Here is a 16,772-nt window from a genome sequence, read left to right as displayed (position 1 = left end):
TATTAATGATAGACAATCGACGTTAGTTGATAGTGAACCACATCACACCGAATCCAACTATAAAAAGTCCGGCTAATATTTTACAGCTGCTAGACAGGTTCCGATGGGGCTTTCATTGATAGCTTGTTATGAGTAGTAAATTGAAGAATAAAATACTCAAAAAATATAAGCTACTGCATAATAAGGAACGACAGCAAATGTGTTAACAGCGCACGAATGCGTTCACGTAGTCGCTACAGGCTACGGACGTAGCGCGAAGCTACAGCGTAGTCAGTGCTACGGCGTAGCAAAAGTTTTGTAAAATACAAGTAATTTTTTAATTAAAATTTTGACAGTTTATCGTAGAATATGGAAGTGAGACTGAATTCTATGTTCAGAAACTATGTTAGATGGTTAAGTTTGACTTTAGAAAAGTATTTGGAAGGCAAATACATTCTAAAATCCCACTAGTAAAACACACATAATCGAGGAAATGTCTTTTTTGCATTTATTCATATTGTACAATCTTATAATATGATTCATTCTGCAAAATTTTACAGGCGAGCAAGAATTCATATATAAAACAGTAGCTCTTTCATATTGTACATAACCATTTTACCAGTATAGTGAAAACATGCGTATAGTTTTTTAGTTTTAGGATAATAAATTACTTAAATACTAATTTAAGTTTGGTTCTTTATTAATACAATATCATTAGGATTGCACTATCCTGTAAAGTTATTGGAACGTACCAAAAACATTCTATGGTGCTTCTCTCGACGCCGATGAACTTTCTATGCTAAATATACAATTATAATTATAACTTTTAATATAAAACATGATGTTCGTGAAGCGATTACACAGATACAAGGCAGGCATGACATCTTGGCTCAGACTTTCTCATCTCACTTCAGTAGTTGAATTGTTCGATAGATATAGGCGACGCGCACACGAGCTTATCATTAATATTCCGTCCAGGCTCAACACGTAATATTGCAAGTGACCGCTCGTCTGCCACGGCCTGCGCGAGGGAAGTGAGCTAAGAGAGTGTTTATATTAGTTACAATTTATTTATTAACAATTTTATTACACTTTGTTTATTATAGCTGCTGCTGTCATGTTAGTTCGTACATTATTTGTCTCTATTCGTTATGCTAATAGTTTGAACGTAAACCGCAGTGTTTGTCATTGAACTAGTCGTGAACACGGAACAATGGAACCCATTAGAACAATCGAAATGCCACTTATTTGTAGTAGTTTAGTAAGTATTACATCGAATATTCTCATTATTACTTTAAGGCAGTGAAACACCCAACTTAAATTCAAGGACAGTTGGGGACGAGATTACCTAGCTAACATTAACTAGTAACATATCACTAGACATTTTCACAGGCGACCTCTACACAACGGTCGCTTTATATTTTACAATATTTACACATCTTATACATGTATGTTAGTGTAACATCGTCGTAGAAATACGAGGGAGTCACAAACACCAAAGCGGGACGCACTCGGTACTAAATACCACTCAGTCATCGAAAGTCCATCGGCTTATTGTAGATATCATCCTAACACCCCGATTACAAATGACAAAACGAAAATACCCATACGTCTATACAATAACAATATAAATATTTCTCATGAGTCAATCTTGTCAAATAATAAAACTACATAGAAGAAATCTAACACTCTGAAATCGAGGGCAACAAGTTTATATTTTGTGAGACACGCATTCTTCGCGAACACTTTTTAAAAAACAATTTTTATTTATTTATTTGTTTTATTACGACTAGATTAGCATTGTAATTATAACATTAATAATATCAATTGTTCAAAACGATCGATTCACATATATATGTGTAGTTTTAAACGGAATTATGAAAACAGGCGTATTTATTAACAAAGTATAGGTATACTATAATAATGGACAATACTGCACAAAAATGACACGATTCCGCGTACCAGCGTAGACACTTTGTACTAGTAACTTTAACAGAGGTAAAATATAAAAGCTATCTTATAACCCGTTCCTGCCCTTCGCAACAAACAACAACGATCAAAATATTGAGGGTAGTAATATCCGATTCGACTAAAGGTATCTACTGTCAGACGTGCCGCGTGTTTGGAAACAACTTGCTTGTCCCGTCTTCGACATTGCCTTATTAACATTCCAACATTAGGTAGAAACACAATACAACTGTGGGTAAGTGCAAAAGTACTATCACTAACAAAACTGAAAAACATTAGAATATTATTTTATGCTTGCTTTTTAATATTCCATTTATTATGTAAACACTATTATTAAATGTCGCGCTAATCCCTCTAAACCGACTATCCTTAACAATAAACTGTTTATGCCAAACACGCGTCGTCCCTTAGAGAAATGAACAACACCCCTATGCAATCACACAGTTCTAATAATAATTCTCATTTTAACCTCATGTTATCACAGAAAATCATGTATTTACAATTTTGTCGTACTAAAGTAACCTACATCATGCTTTGCAACAAATGTGTTTGATGGTGTTGAACGATTTTCTCTCTGCTACCACTCTTGTACTGTTTTCAGTGACGACGTCACAAGTCTTTTAAAGTGAATTTTAAATTATTTGAACCGTATTAAAAGAGTTGTCGAATTATGTTTTCTAATTGTAAATACACCCTTGTGTATTTTTATATATTTTTCGATGTTTCAAGTACAACAGTCGCAGCAAAGATTACAGCTAACAAGTGACTAGTATGACAATGGCATGAAGTAGTATTAAGTGGGATTAGGACGAATATCGGATTTATAATATAAGGTACAGTCGTCGGCAGAATTGGTTTCACCGCTTTTGCATAGGTGTTGATCAAATGAACATGATACTTAATAAGTCAAATCTTTTTCTTAGCAATAGTTACTGTTTATTTATAATGTGTGTACACTAAAGTTGTAAACCAATTCTGATGTAGAGTGTACAAAATATATTTAGATTTTGTGCCTGGTGACAGTGTTTTGTTTCGCTCGAAATAACCGGCCATCGACAAGAGATTCCTTAAACTTATTAGGGACCGCTTATGCCGTGTCATGTGTTTCTCAATGAATATTTTAATCTATGAATAACCTACTTTTAACTCTTTAATTGAAAGTCACTCATATTTGAACTGTTGAGACTTACTTAGTTATAACTCATAACCTACTTTAATATCGCTAAAGTTAAAGGCAATTCATCAAAATGTCGATGACTGTATCATTTCTCAGTGGGAGTATCCTGTTTTTCCTTAGTATAATAATAATTATAGTCAACAAAACTTTGGCTCGTGTTTAATTTACATCCTAAATGTTACTTTGAGGTATATTCGAGAGTTAACTCACAAAGCAATAGGATACTCCCCCTGGGTACAAAACTGCGCGTCGATACTCGATACGATGCGAGTGCGTAGCTCTAGTGTCCCGTCGTAAAGCTTACTAACCAGGCGACAAAATCTTTAAACAATACTCAGTACACGATTTAACAATTTGGGTAATCATTTAATGCAGAAATATATTTTCAAAGTTTACACACAATTCATCTTTATTTAGTTTAATCGTATTTAAATTTAAATAACGTAGGTATAAAGCACTTGGGGGAAGGACAGCAAATTCAATAAAAAAATGTTTAATTATTTATTTAGTATATATTAACTAAGTAAAAATTATTCGCTATGTAAATATTTTATACAATACTAGTATTAATTTGTCTGACGATGAATCGCTAGTGTTCTCCCAACGTGTAAGTTGAATACGAAACGGCGTCGGGCGGGGTCGGGCCGCGGCGGCCCGCCCTCTCACCACGCGATATAACGTAGACAACACGTAGTGCAAATTTAATATAGAAAGTTTACTTTTACAATACAGACTAGTAATTTCATTTTATGTAAAAATCCTAGCGCAAACGAGTCGTCCGGCACCGTCTCATACCTCGATCGCCCTAACCGTAATACAAATCAAGGAGTAAAATTTTAGCGAATTAAAAATTAAATTTTCCAAAACTTCGTAAATACTAGAATTCGGAGGCGGGCCGCGGCGGGCCGGGAGCGACGTCCGAACCGCTGAGCAACGGGAGTCGTCTATGTACACACGGTCGCCGAGTATAAAACGAGATCGTTCGAGGCGCGGGGCGCTCGCGGGCGCGTCAGAAGGAGTGCGCGGAGGGCAGGCGGGGCGAGCGTCAGCACCAGTCGTCCTCGTCCGAGTCCGAGTGGCGCGCGCGCGGCTTGTAGCCGTTGGGCAGGCGCGGCGCCGGCGACGGCAGCGCGCGCGCGCCGCGGCCCAGCGCCAGCGCCGCCTCGTAGCTCAGCGGCGCCGGGCCCCACTCCGCGTCGTAGCCGCGCCCGCGTCTGCACACGCCCAGCGTTAAGCCATCCTCACACAGCACTTGTTTCGATGCTATATTGCATGCGGGGACGCCACAATACAGTCAAAACAAAACAACTACAATTTACTGAAAATTTATTAGCGTAAGCGGGAAGCGCTAAATACTCAGTTATTCTCTACATCACCCTTACCTGCGAGCTAGTGGTTAATTCCAGGTACTAATTGCCTAGATCAATCGGTCTGCGAAATCAACTCACGATGCAAACGAGCAACTGTTGCCACTGGTTGCTGGCTAAGGGTAATGCGAGATAGCTGCGATTTTAAATTATTTGGCAAAATATCTTTAGTAAATCTAAATCATCAATTAGGTTATTGAGTCTGTCGAAATGCGCCATCTAGCGTTAGTAGCAGAACTAATTAATTTACTTTAATTAACTAATAAAAATTCAAGCAACATAGCAGAGAAACAAGTCTTGTGTTTGGCTGGCGCTTTAAATAACTGCTCATAACTGGCAAAAATATCTGTGGACCTCGTTTCACCTATAGACTTATCTCCACTTTTCAGGTAGTCAGATATTTCCCCCGGGTTATTTCAAAATACGTACCTTTCTCTAGATCTATAATCTCGGTGTATCAGTCTTTCAACTTCTCGGCCGTACTCGTACTCATCGTGCTGGGGCTCCACCGGTTCTCTGACGGTGTGCCTTAGCGATAACTGGAACAATCACACCACATTCTATGTAATTAACCGTTAAGAGGAGTACCTTTGGTAATGTTAATTCTTCCCCAGTTGCATAGTCAGAGCGCCCACAATATCCTACCTAATGGGAAGAATACTTGATCATATTGCCATTGGAGTGTGAAATATTGATGAAAATATACTCACGTGTGAGGGGCTGTGGCTGATTCTGGTGAAGGGTGGCTGCTGCTTGACCTGTAGCGTGGACGGCTTGGTGGGCGTGGGGGGCAGCTGCCGGCCGCGGCCGCGCCGCGCGCCCTCGCGCTCCCACGACCGGTCGCGCCACTCCCGCCACTCGCGGTCCCGCTCCCGCTCACCTATCGGGGCCCAAACTGCTCTCTGAATCATTTGGCATTCTTCATCCCCATCAACGACCAATTACAAACAACCATAAATACAATCCAAAATAACAGGACGTTCGAATCAAATCAAGGAAAATAACAGGGGTCATAATCAAAGTATATACCTATTCAGATGAATAAACAGATGTGCAAACAATTTTCTCGTGGATTTCCACCATGCTCTCCGTCTACACTCGCGCCGCTTTCATACATCTACAGACGTGCAAAGCCGGATCGCATCAACACCAATTAACTAAATTTTGACACATTGCTATGCCAGCAAAGGGTCTTATGGGTCTAACAATTTTCAGTGTAAGCCAATAGTAATTTTGATTCAGACCCTTTGCTTTACAATCGATAACATTGAATATAAATATTGCGTAAGACTTGAAAACAGTTAAAGTAGAATGTTGATATTCTGTACTGTTTTCCATTTTCGAGTTTGAATAGATGTTACCTACATCTCCTAATTGGTGAAGCAAGTCTTGTAATGTTAACAATTTTAGTCGAGTTAAGAGCTTATTGATATAAGGTAGCATTACCGTGACGCTGTTCTTATGCCTAAGTAGTGTATGTCGGTACTCGCGGTACTGATAGGTGATGTTAGTGTGTGGTGTGAGGTCGCGAGTGTGGCGAGTGGCTCTCACCGTAGGTGTGGTGTGGCGGGCTGGGCGACCGCGAGGGCTGGCTCAGGCTGGTCGTGGGGTGCGGCGCCCTCCACTCCTTCCCTGCTGTCAGGAATACCTTCATGTACCTTCCACCACGGTTTACCCTAAGCCCGTCGGACTACCGACCTTATTTCCTTACTCACAAAGGTGACTCTAAAAGTTTTGGGTGTCTGTCAAACGTGGTTCAAAAATGTAAAGGTAGAATGGACACGGACTTGGATAGACAAGGATAGGTTGCTAGGTAGATTAGCTGTGTGTCCAAAGTTGTTAACTACAGTTGTAGGAGACTATAGCATAATACTTTGATACAATAGGTAAAGTTGTTCATTACAATATGAGAGAAACCTCTTTGATGTGACTATAGCACGCTACTGCAGAGAATACAAAAATAAATACAAAACCATTGTTAAGCCTTTGCATGCTGCATGATTTGTGATATCATTGAGTGCATGCGTCCGGCGCCTCCACTGCGAGGCGGCCATGATCAAAGCAGTTTATGTGCAAGGAGCAAATATGTTTTGGTTGGGCACCAATATTTTAGCATGCAGCAGGCAAATTAGTTTCAATCGTCATTTTTATACAGGCCAATTTATTTAAATTTAACATTATATAATGCTTCATTAGTGTACGTGGCGGCTCAATCTAATGCCAATCTGTAATGTACTTACATCTAATATTATGGCCTGGAGGATAAAATATTAATAATACCGCTAACAATTAGTTATGAGCATAATAAGGAGCAGTTATTAAATCATAGCTAATTAGCTACAGATATAATGTTACAACACTAGCCTTGTGAGAATATATAGCTAGATTTTACAATCTAATTATCTAATTTCATGAACTTATCAATTGGCAGTGTAACTGCTCGCTGATATCTTATAACTACAACTACGAAAAACATGATTAACTACAACTACTGTTTAAGCTAGACTTCCCATCTTCTCACAAAACTTTCAGAGTACCTTCATGAGAAGAAAAATGTTTGCAAAACTGTTTCAATCGGTTAATTGAAGCTAAATAAAAATATATTTGGATATTAACGTTAAATGTATTTGTATGAATAAATAATACTACAGGAGGAACATAAGAATAAATAGTTAATAGCATAATGTAGCTCGTTTGAATGCTGAATAATTATACAAGTAGGTAATATGATAAATATTTTTAAACGCCGAATTTACCTTAAGATTGCAATAGCGTTAAGGAATAAATAGTTGGCGATGGCAAATCTGTTGATATGCTACCAAATAAGTAGATAAACACACACTGTTAACTAAAATGAACATCTAAATAGCTAAGTTATCTAATTATATAAACACTTGAAGGTGTATCACCAGATTTGCCTGCATTACATACACAGGTCTGTAAGAATAAGTAGGTTACAGGGGCTTGTGTAGCGGAATACTGGAATGATCGCTTACCATGTGGGTGGTAGTAGTGGGGAGCTCTGTGCGTTCGCCCGTGTCTCTGGTGTTCATGCTTTACTATCTCGACGACGTTGCTGACGGTGTCTGAGAATCCGATATCGTGATGATAACCTCCGTAGTGGCCTCGTCTTCTTGGACTGGGCGTTCGTCTGTGAAATAACAACCTATTAGCAAAGTAAATTCAATAATGACAGGTTACCCATGCATGTTACTCATGCAACACCGAGAAAATCGGGGAGTGAAGTGGTTAGTCCTGAAGAATGTACATTCGGTTAGTAGAATATGCGTATGATAGCACATACCATTGTTCACTACGATAACTTTGAGATCAATGGACTCTTCTTCGATGACACTATAAACATAAAAAGGAAATAACAAACTGAACAGTAAAATAAACAAAAAATAACATAAGATGTTGGTGTTTATGTACCTTAAACTGGATGATCTCCCGTGGTGGTGACCATTCTGGTATGTGTGAGGAGCTTGTAACCGCCCCTCGTCCAACGACTCCATTGAGGCATGGTGTGATCCTTGTAGTTCCAGTACCTACAATTAATACTCCATCAAAATCCTTACTAGTGAAATAATCAAGCATTCAATCTTCAAGCTAATTTAATTTACGTATTGTTAGACTTACTGTCCCATATTTACAAAATTTTCTGATTGTTACAAAATATCAATGCATGCACACAAATGTGATAAACTTTGCATTCCATGCAACAGTCCGTGCTTGTGCAATATTATACTTTACTCTACTTACCCGTACTTTTTAATATCTAGTTGTTATTATATCTAGAAACATGCTAGGTTCAGTAATGCATGCAGAATGTAATCCGACAAGAGAAACGACATGTCCTGGTGTCATGTTAGATATTATGACTGTTATGTATGTTCATGTATTGATAGTGAAAGTGCTATGTCTAAGAAAACTTTGTAATAGTCATCCCTAATAAAAGAAGAGTCGTTAAAAACCATTCCCTATGAATTTCGAAGAAATAGAAAAGACAAAAGTACTACAAGATCGACATAAAACAATCATCTATTACTGAAATCGTTTACCTAAACATCAACAACCATCTGTAAACTTTAAATAGTACGATTAATACTTTCGAATGTACATCACATAAATTGATTAACTATGAGCCTAAGGCCCTAAGTTACTTTGTTACGACAATAATACCTAGAAAAACAGTTAATATTAATGGCTAATTTGTAACAACAAACATTATTATCGTATGGTTATTATCATGTTAGTAAACACCCAAAACAAAGCTCTCAACATAAAATTACAACATCGACTATCTATGACATAAGAAAATGCATCGATGTATAGTTGTACTAAAAGGGGGGTTCCCGTTTAGCGGATACACATATAACATCACATTTTCGACCAACATCACGTCTGGGTATAAGTCCAATTGTCACTTTAATCATAAATCGTTACAAAAATTTTGGTTTGTGATAATGATATTGGTGGGAACATCGATTGCACTAGACAATGGCTATCATGGCTCTGGCTGATCAGGTTTACAACAGTAATGATCGAGTCAATATAATCACCGTTTCACATAAGGTATTCACCTTTTTATTGTTCCTGTAACAAAAGAGAATCGTGATAAAGATAAGGTGATATTTGGATAAGTGACACTTTACTACTGGAACCTTTTTTAATTTAGTTCTACGTAGGTTCAAGATAAAAGTACTTGTAACTTTAATTGGCAATGGAAAATGATCGATTCTGAAAGTTACAATGACCTGGGGCCCGATTCTCCTAATTTTACTTAAGCGACCTTCGATTGACGTTCGACTCGATTCGACTGAGATCCAATCCCGACTCGATTACGATTGAACCGTATGTGGCATTCCGCTATTTTTTCTTTGAAATAAACGTGTTTATCCTTTTCTGTCATTCAATAATGAATCATTATGTCTGCAAATGATTTACGATTGCAAAATGATTGTACAGCAAACTACCGTAGGTATAGACCAAAATCATCAAAATAGCAGACCAATCGCACACCAATCAAATGTCAATCGAATACGATTGGTCTTTTATTAGTAGCAGAATGCCCGATATGGTTAAAACTGCTATTACGATCATATTGCGATTCGATTTCTATTAGATTTTGACATTATTAACTTAGGAGAATCGGGGCCCTGAAACATCAAGGGTCATGATGATAACGAAGGATCGGAGTAAAATTTTGACTTCCCCTTTTTCCGTGGCTGAGGATTTTATAAAGCAAAAACGAACTACTTTATTTAACAGGGGACCAGATAATTTATAAATAGGTACTAAGATCGAATGAAATCACTCTTTTTTGTTAGGATGAGGTCGATTTTTTGGGTATTAATTCTGACTTTCATAAAGTAACTAAGTACAACAGGCACTCACTTGAGCGATTTTCGGTTGCCGCGTCTGGCGAGGTTGGCCAGCAGATGCGGGTCGTCCGGATGGCCGTCAGCGTTGACGGGCCCTTCATGGCTGAGCGAGCCGGCCCGCGAGCCGGGCCCCAGCCCCGCCGCCACGTCCATCAAGCAGTTAAACAGTGACGCCTTCTACACACGCACCCCACGTCACGCATCCCCCCCACACACGCACACTTGCGCATGCTCATGTCACACAGCGACAAGCGCATAGGACTCAAGAGTCACTAACGGCTAAAGCCTACATGAGTTTGCGCAAACATCCCATACATCATGTCCATGCTGGAGTTCTCTTTAATAGTGTCATGTGTGTATCGTCTGTGTAAGAGATCCAACGAATGGACATACAACCGAATTGAGAATGTATATATTGTAGTGTAAGTGAGGTATTCGGCTACAGGTATCTGAGAAAACAACTATCACACGTTAGTTGTATTTGTAAGAGTAAATTTTGTTCAGTCCATGTCGGTAAAACCGTGAAAGAGCTGAAATTACAAAGCATCTTGTTTGGATATACGGGTGCTATATATAAAATCATGTGCGACAAAGTTGAAGCCAGAGGCAGAGGTTGCGAGTTCACGTTTGCATTTTATATTTCAGAAAAACGATACAATAGTCGAGTGACTAAGTATATTTTGTTCTCCAGCATGCGCAGACTTGAGAATAATGATTTTTATTTGAACAAATTCTTATGCTATAGTATAAAAATTACAGGAGGCAAATAAGAGCGTAGGTAGCAAGAAAGCGCAATATCTTAACGTTTCTTATATCACCAGGCTTCTAAGATGGTAAATATCGATTGAGCCAAAATGTAATCGAAAATCTTACGATATCAAAAGCGAAGAATGAAATAAATATCTGTCGAATAGTTTGAAACAGTTCACCATGCAGGCTACCGAAAACTGTATAAAATAAATGGATCACAGTAGACTAAAAATGCAATGTGAATATATTTAATATTTGTTTATAGGATGTAGCGAGAGGCAAAGGGGACGATATGACACACATTGGTAAGACAAACAGACTACGAACAGAGGATATTCTATCTACGAGACACGGTATCAAACATTGTAACACACACATTCGTTACACTACTACATATTTTGCAACTATAGGACAGGTTCATGTTGTGGTTTACAAAGCCCTGACGGACACTTGACAGACAAACGTGCCACATCTGCACAGGTTTGCCAAACTAATGTGTTATCAAGTGCGTCACTAGTACTAATTCTAAATTCTTTAATTAGTTCAATCTCTAAACTACAGTTTTTATTTGTTTGTTTATTTCTTGACCATCCATTTAGTCTATAGGCCATCGTGTATTATTTAATGTTCTTTATTAAAATATGTAAATTTATTTAAACACAATGCGAGAAGAAATTTATGATAAAGAAAAATATCTAGAATAGTGCAAGAAAAAAGTATTCAAAGTTTCGTTCCGTAAAATATTTTAATACTACCGGCTGAATGGCCGTAGGGCTATTCTCGTTGAATGCCTGAAAAGTAAACCACCAATGTAGTCGACTCGTTAAGAGTCGATTTCAACTAAAGTGTTTCTGTATTGTTGTACTCTTTGTTATACAGATATCTGTTTGTATGGGAGCCAATCACAAGTTATGTACTGAACACAGGAACAGAAGGTTACCGATACAATCGAAAAGTTTTTTTTATCTGGTTCTGTAAATGTTCACAACAATACAACCACAGGTAGACAACACAACCAACTCTATTGATCTAACTATAATGTTCCAAATTGTAATCTAATGTGGGGAATTATAGGGGGCCATCAACAAACACTACTTGTTAACGTGTAGTACCTACCCACTTAATAGTTACATTTGGCTCAAAGTGTACATATATACATACTGGCACAAGCCACACGAATTTACTCTGGCTTCATTTGGATCTACTAAAGTTACTATAGTTATATATTCATCAAAATTTTCATTATTATACATAAATACAAGTGTTGAAAACAAATTTACTCAGAGGTGCGTTACAGTGGTGGTTGTACTTACCGGCACACCGTTCTGCTTGAACCTTGTAGATCTCCAACTCTCGAGGATTAGAAGACCAGCGTATATCTTCCCGACGGTCAGTTTTCCAGCGTTGAGTACATCGTTTCGAGGCACCAGCAAGTCGAGCATCTTCTTCGCTTGTAATGGCCAAATGTGGGTTATTGTTTCCCTTAATTCCTCATCTGCTTGGTCCATTTCCTCGGCTACAAAAGATAAAAGTTTTAGCATAACGGTTTTTCTTTTGCTTTAAAATGACGCGACTCTCGGTTTATTCAGTAGGCGTATACTGGTGGCTTCGTTGTTAAAATGAAAATAGTTTTTAGGTAGTAATACTTACGAGATCTCATTTTGATGTTCAAGTTTTCTCGTATTAAGGCAAATAGTGTTGTTGTAAAATTAACTTTCCCCTCATCGTCTAGCGGCATATTCATTCTAATAAGCTTCTTATATGCTAGTCTATTTGGACATTTGTTACCAAACCCCAGAGGCGGATCCATATTCTTCAACATATCATACATTTCTGTATAATGGATCTTGCCCCTGAAATATGAAAAAGAGTCCTCAGTAATATAAGCCAACATATTTGTATGTTATTCACAGCTTTTGAAAAAGTATACTGACGTGGCGTTTGGGTCGTATTCTGCCCATATTCTAACAAATTCATCAAGATGATGTGCGCCGAGGATGGACGAATCCCTCGTTAGATAGTCAAAGTTATCCATAATAACGGCAACGAACAAATTCAACATCTGAAAACGAATCACAAGTTCAAAGACACATCAGTACTAGATGAGACATGTTGAAGAATTGATGGGTACTTACAAGAAACGAACAGAAGAATATAAAAGATACGAAGTAGGCGTAGGCGAGCGTACTTCCACATTCTTCGTTGGAGGCCTTTCCAGCTGCTATGTCGCACTTGGCGGGTTTGCGGCAAGCCAACATTATGTTGGGCCACGACTCGCCCGTAGCGCATCTAAACATACAGTGGCTCACAGAAACCGTGTCACGGGCGACAACCAATTAGAAAAATCTTATAAATGCAATGAAGAATACTATAGAAAGAACAGCATTTCCAGAATTAGTAGTATTAGTTGATTTTGTAATGATCAATTTATTGGAAAACAAAACATTCGATTTGCAACAAACTGTTCTACACGTTTCCACAACTAACAGTGAGAATGTGAGTGATGAAGTAACTCTTGAAAGTTGAAAGTGCATGCATGAGACGTGCTGATGATACACAAATGAAACTGTTCTAAAATACTCCCAGAACTCCATTGAGAAGCGTATTTGTGACTCTACGGGTTTTATTATTGTAACTAGATTGCTTTTGATTTCAATTGATTGGAGCAGTCTAAATGGTGTTTTGATAATGTTTGTATTTTCCTATGTTTGGGTATGTTTACGGTGGTATATCCTCAGGCTGGAGTAACTTGTATTCAATGTTCCTTACCTGAACAGTAGCATGAGTGCTTGAATGAAGCTTCGAAAATTGTTGTGTCTGTTCATGTCAGACTCTGGTGTTAATTCTATATTGCCAAACACCTGTGTCCAAGCAGATACAACACAGAAGGTCAGCTTTGTATGCAAATAATAACAGTAGCCCGAGTCCTATGCTTTCCCACAAAAATAAACACTCTACCTAATGACGTGTCTATCTATTACTAGCACTAGGGATACGACAAACGATATCAAACAAGGGTACCAAACTATCTAGAGATACAAACATAAGAAGCAATCTCAAAGTCAAGGACATCAATCAGGATATTGTCACCACTAAGGATCTTCTAAATCTACGTTCTGAATTTATGAATATACATATTGATGATGTTAGTATTGCCAATGAAATGATAGTAAGTACATATGTAACACTGATAGTAGAGACAGATTTTCGGCAGTGGCCGCAAGACTGAGTAACAGCTACGTCTTTGTACTCTCACCGAAATAGTAGCAAGAGTGCCGCCACGAAAGATTGGAAGTTGTTATGCCTGTTGATGGCATCATCTGGATCATATTGTATGTTTCCGAAAACCTGTCATTAGAAACTTATCAATACTGTTCTGTTTTTGTTCTTAATCCAATCTTATAATGTACTCACTACTCATAAGTATTATGAGTCTGTCTAAGATGAATTTTGTTAATTCATTTTAGACTGGCTTATCATAAGTAATTTTGAATTTGAGAAATTGTTCTACAGTACTAGATACGATTACATTTTGGAACATTTGGATTTAGGCATAAGGTTGACAATACTCGGAGTATCTAGAATTATTGTAATGTTTAACTATTTATTTATAACTAGGATTATTAAATGGACTAATTTACTCTAAACTTGACTATGTTGTTCTAGGTATGTAAAAAGAGGAATGCTAACAATTATCTGATACTAAACTGATATTGTACTAGCCCCTTATTAAATTATACTATTCTATATCAGGGGTGGAAAGACGACATTAACACAAAGGAAAAGGACTTGCGACATCATAATCGGGAGTCCAGTTCTAGCATTTACGCTAATGATACCAATACCTATGGCTATCTGACCCTAACTCTACTAACTATATGGAAAATAACTATAAAACTGTATCATGATCAAAACTAGATTCTCAAAATTTAATTACGTACTGTTAACAAAATCTATAAAATCTATTTTCAAGTAAAATACTGTAATACCCCCAAAAGTACCTATCGAACACATTATGTATATTATTATTATTCCTGTTGAGATTTAACATTAGAATCATTATTTAAAAATCAATTAATTAATAAAGATTAAGGAATTTCAAGTGAAGGATCAGGAGGATTCGCAACAGACCTGCATCCCAATGATGGCGTAGATGAAGAATAGCATCGCGATGAGAAGGCACACGTAGGGTAAGGCTTTGAAACTCTGCACGAAGGTCCAGAGTAGTATCCGAATAGTGTAGCCCTGTCGGAGCAGCTTGATCAGTCGCGCGGCTCGAAACAGGCGAAGGAAACCGACGTTGAATGTGTTCTCCTGTAATCGACACATACACATATACATACATGTCCCTATATTGTAAGACACGAACAAATTCATTCGATAACATCACACAATCAAAATGAATTGGTATTCCAAAACATGTTGGTACAAGCTGATAGTTTCAGCCAGGCATACTCGAACTAGTGTATGTATGTTAGGTTTATTAAGAACTAAAGACAACTTTTAAGTATAAATAAAATCTAGTCCATGATATAAGTTAGCTAGATAAACACGAAAACAAGGAACATAATTTATGTATAAATAATGAAGAGTACAAAAATATAAATGTAATGAATATAATAATTTTGTAAGCTACGTTTTTGTAAAGTTTTGAATTAGATTCAATACTTTTTCGCAATATAATAAATATGAAAAATCTAGCAGTATAAACGAGAAAAATCCAAATTATCTAAGGTTTTATGGAAATTAACACACAAAATGTACCTACATAAAATGAATTATTGTCATAATATCTAAAACAACCCCAAAAACAATTGGTCCCTAGCGAACAACGGTACGTAAGTTGTAACTACAAAACTTCTATAAATCCTAATTTTCTAAGAATATTGTCTAGCACTACTGATATTGGACCACTGTCCAATGTATGTACACACTTTGTCTAAACCATCGACCAAACCGTTACAAAAATCTAAGATTCCTAGCAATCAAATAGTTGATATGTTACCTGCTGACAGGATATGTCAGCACAGTTTTCAGCAAGGTCGGTCTGTAATCAGGATAGATCCTTTATCTTCACTTTCATCAAATCAAAAAAATACAAAAATTGCCAGCAGCAAAGAAGGATTCAGTAGGCAAAATGAAATTAGTAAGTGTAAGTATAGAAGCTGAGAAAGATATTAAAGACAGTTCACACGTTGATAATACTTACGCCAAACTCCATAATGAGGGCGTCAATAATACTTCCAATGACCGTAATGAAATCGAATGTATTCCAAGGGTCTTTGAAAAAATTCTGGAAACAGATCAACATGTGAGCATCAATCCTGCAGAAGTTCTAACAAAATTCATCAAAAGAATACAAAAGGGAAATTAGTATACAAATGTACACTTTCCATTCTGAGACTGTTTTAAGATCAAAGGACTTTATGAATAAGGAAAGGAATCAGGATATCTCTCTTGATTTTTTTAATCTATGCAAATACATAAAAATATGTTATTCATAAATCTAAGAAAAGTTAATGCATTTAAAAACCTATGTCATATTAAAAAAGCGTAATCTCTTAAATTCTCTATAAAAATGAATTCTAAATTGAAATACGTATATTCAAGTCAATATTGAATATTAATAGCTAGGCTAAATATTTATAAAATAATGATAGTGTATTGTGTTAGGCGCACACGATTATATTGCACATTCCATAATGCATTCGTATTATTTTAATACAGCACAAAGTTATACAATAATCTTACATGATTATAAGTACATTAGTTGCTCATTTTCACCTACAATTATTATCATTACATACCCATGGCTTCTAGCATATTAATAGAAATAAAGCTATCATCTTATCAAATGATAAAACAAGTTTTAGATTAATTAGTTAATATAAAAATTGAAAGTGTGTCAAATTCTTACCGTACACCCGAAGGCGATCAGCTTCAATACGGTCTCGAGAAGGAAGAAGGTCGTAAAGACGAGGTTCATGAATGTTAATATGTCCATGAGTAGTGGTGGAGCCTCGTGAAACTACCACAAAATCAATACCATTTTTTTAAACCTTAACTCAAAACATTATCAATTTAGTGAAAGCTAAATGCTAGATGAATAAACCCTCTCAAAATTTAAATTATTTTCACAAATATTTT

At 37.0% G+C, this 16,772-nt stretch overlaps 1 protein-coding gene across 1 annotated transcript in view; it reads right to left on the bottom strand.

Annotated features, from left to right (window-relative positions):
- Positions 1-463: 463 nt before the first annotated feature.
- The window catches only part of Cac (cacophony), a 200,009-nt gene continuing 183,700 nt past the window's right edge, over positions 464-16,772 (bottom strand). The window contains 17 exon segments of the mRNA XM_064034849.1: positions 464-4,235; positions 4,237-4,338; positions 4,921-5,030; positions 5,202-5,386; positions 6,043-6,126; positions 7,488-7,642; positions 7,924-8,039; positions 9,054-9,087; positions 9,889-10,052; positions 11,381-11,416; positions 11,939-12,141; positions 12,276-12,478; positions 12,560-12,687; positions 12,761-12,914; positions 13,395-13,486; positions 14,757-14,939; positions 15,835-15,918. Coding sequence (XP_063890919.1) covers positions 3,914-4,235; positions 4,237-4,338; positions 4,921-5,030; positions 5,202-5,386; positions 6,043-6,126; positions 7,488-7,642; positions 7,924-8,039; positions 9,054-9,087; positions 9,889-10,052; positions 11,381-11,416; positions 11,939-12,141; positions 12,276-12,478; positions 12,560-12,687; positions 12,761-12,914; positions 13,395-13,486; positions 14,757-14,939; positions 15,835-15,918 — 2,355 coding nt within the window. The 3' untranslated portion in view covers positions 464-3,913.

This window comes from Helicoverpa armigera, chromosome 5 (genome assembly GCF_030705265.1).
Source record: "Helicoverpa armigera isolate CAAS_96S chromosome 5, ASM3070526v1, whole genome shotgun sequence".
Taxonomy (NCBI): Eukaryota; Metazoa; Arthropoda; class Insecta; order Lepidoptera; family Noctuidae; genus Helicoverpa; species Helicoverpa armigera.
Note: the sequence above shows the minus strand (reverse complement) of the source record. Positions and strands in the feature narration are given on the sequence as shown.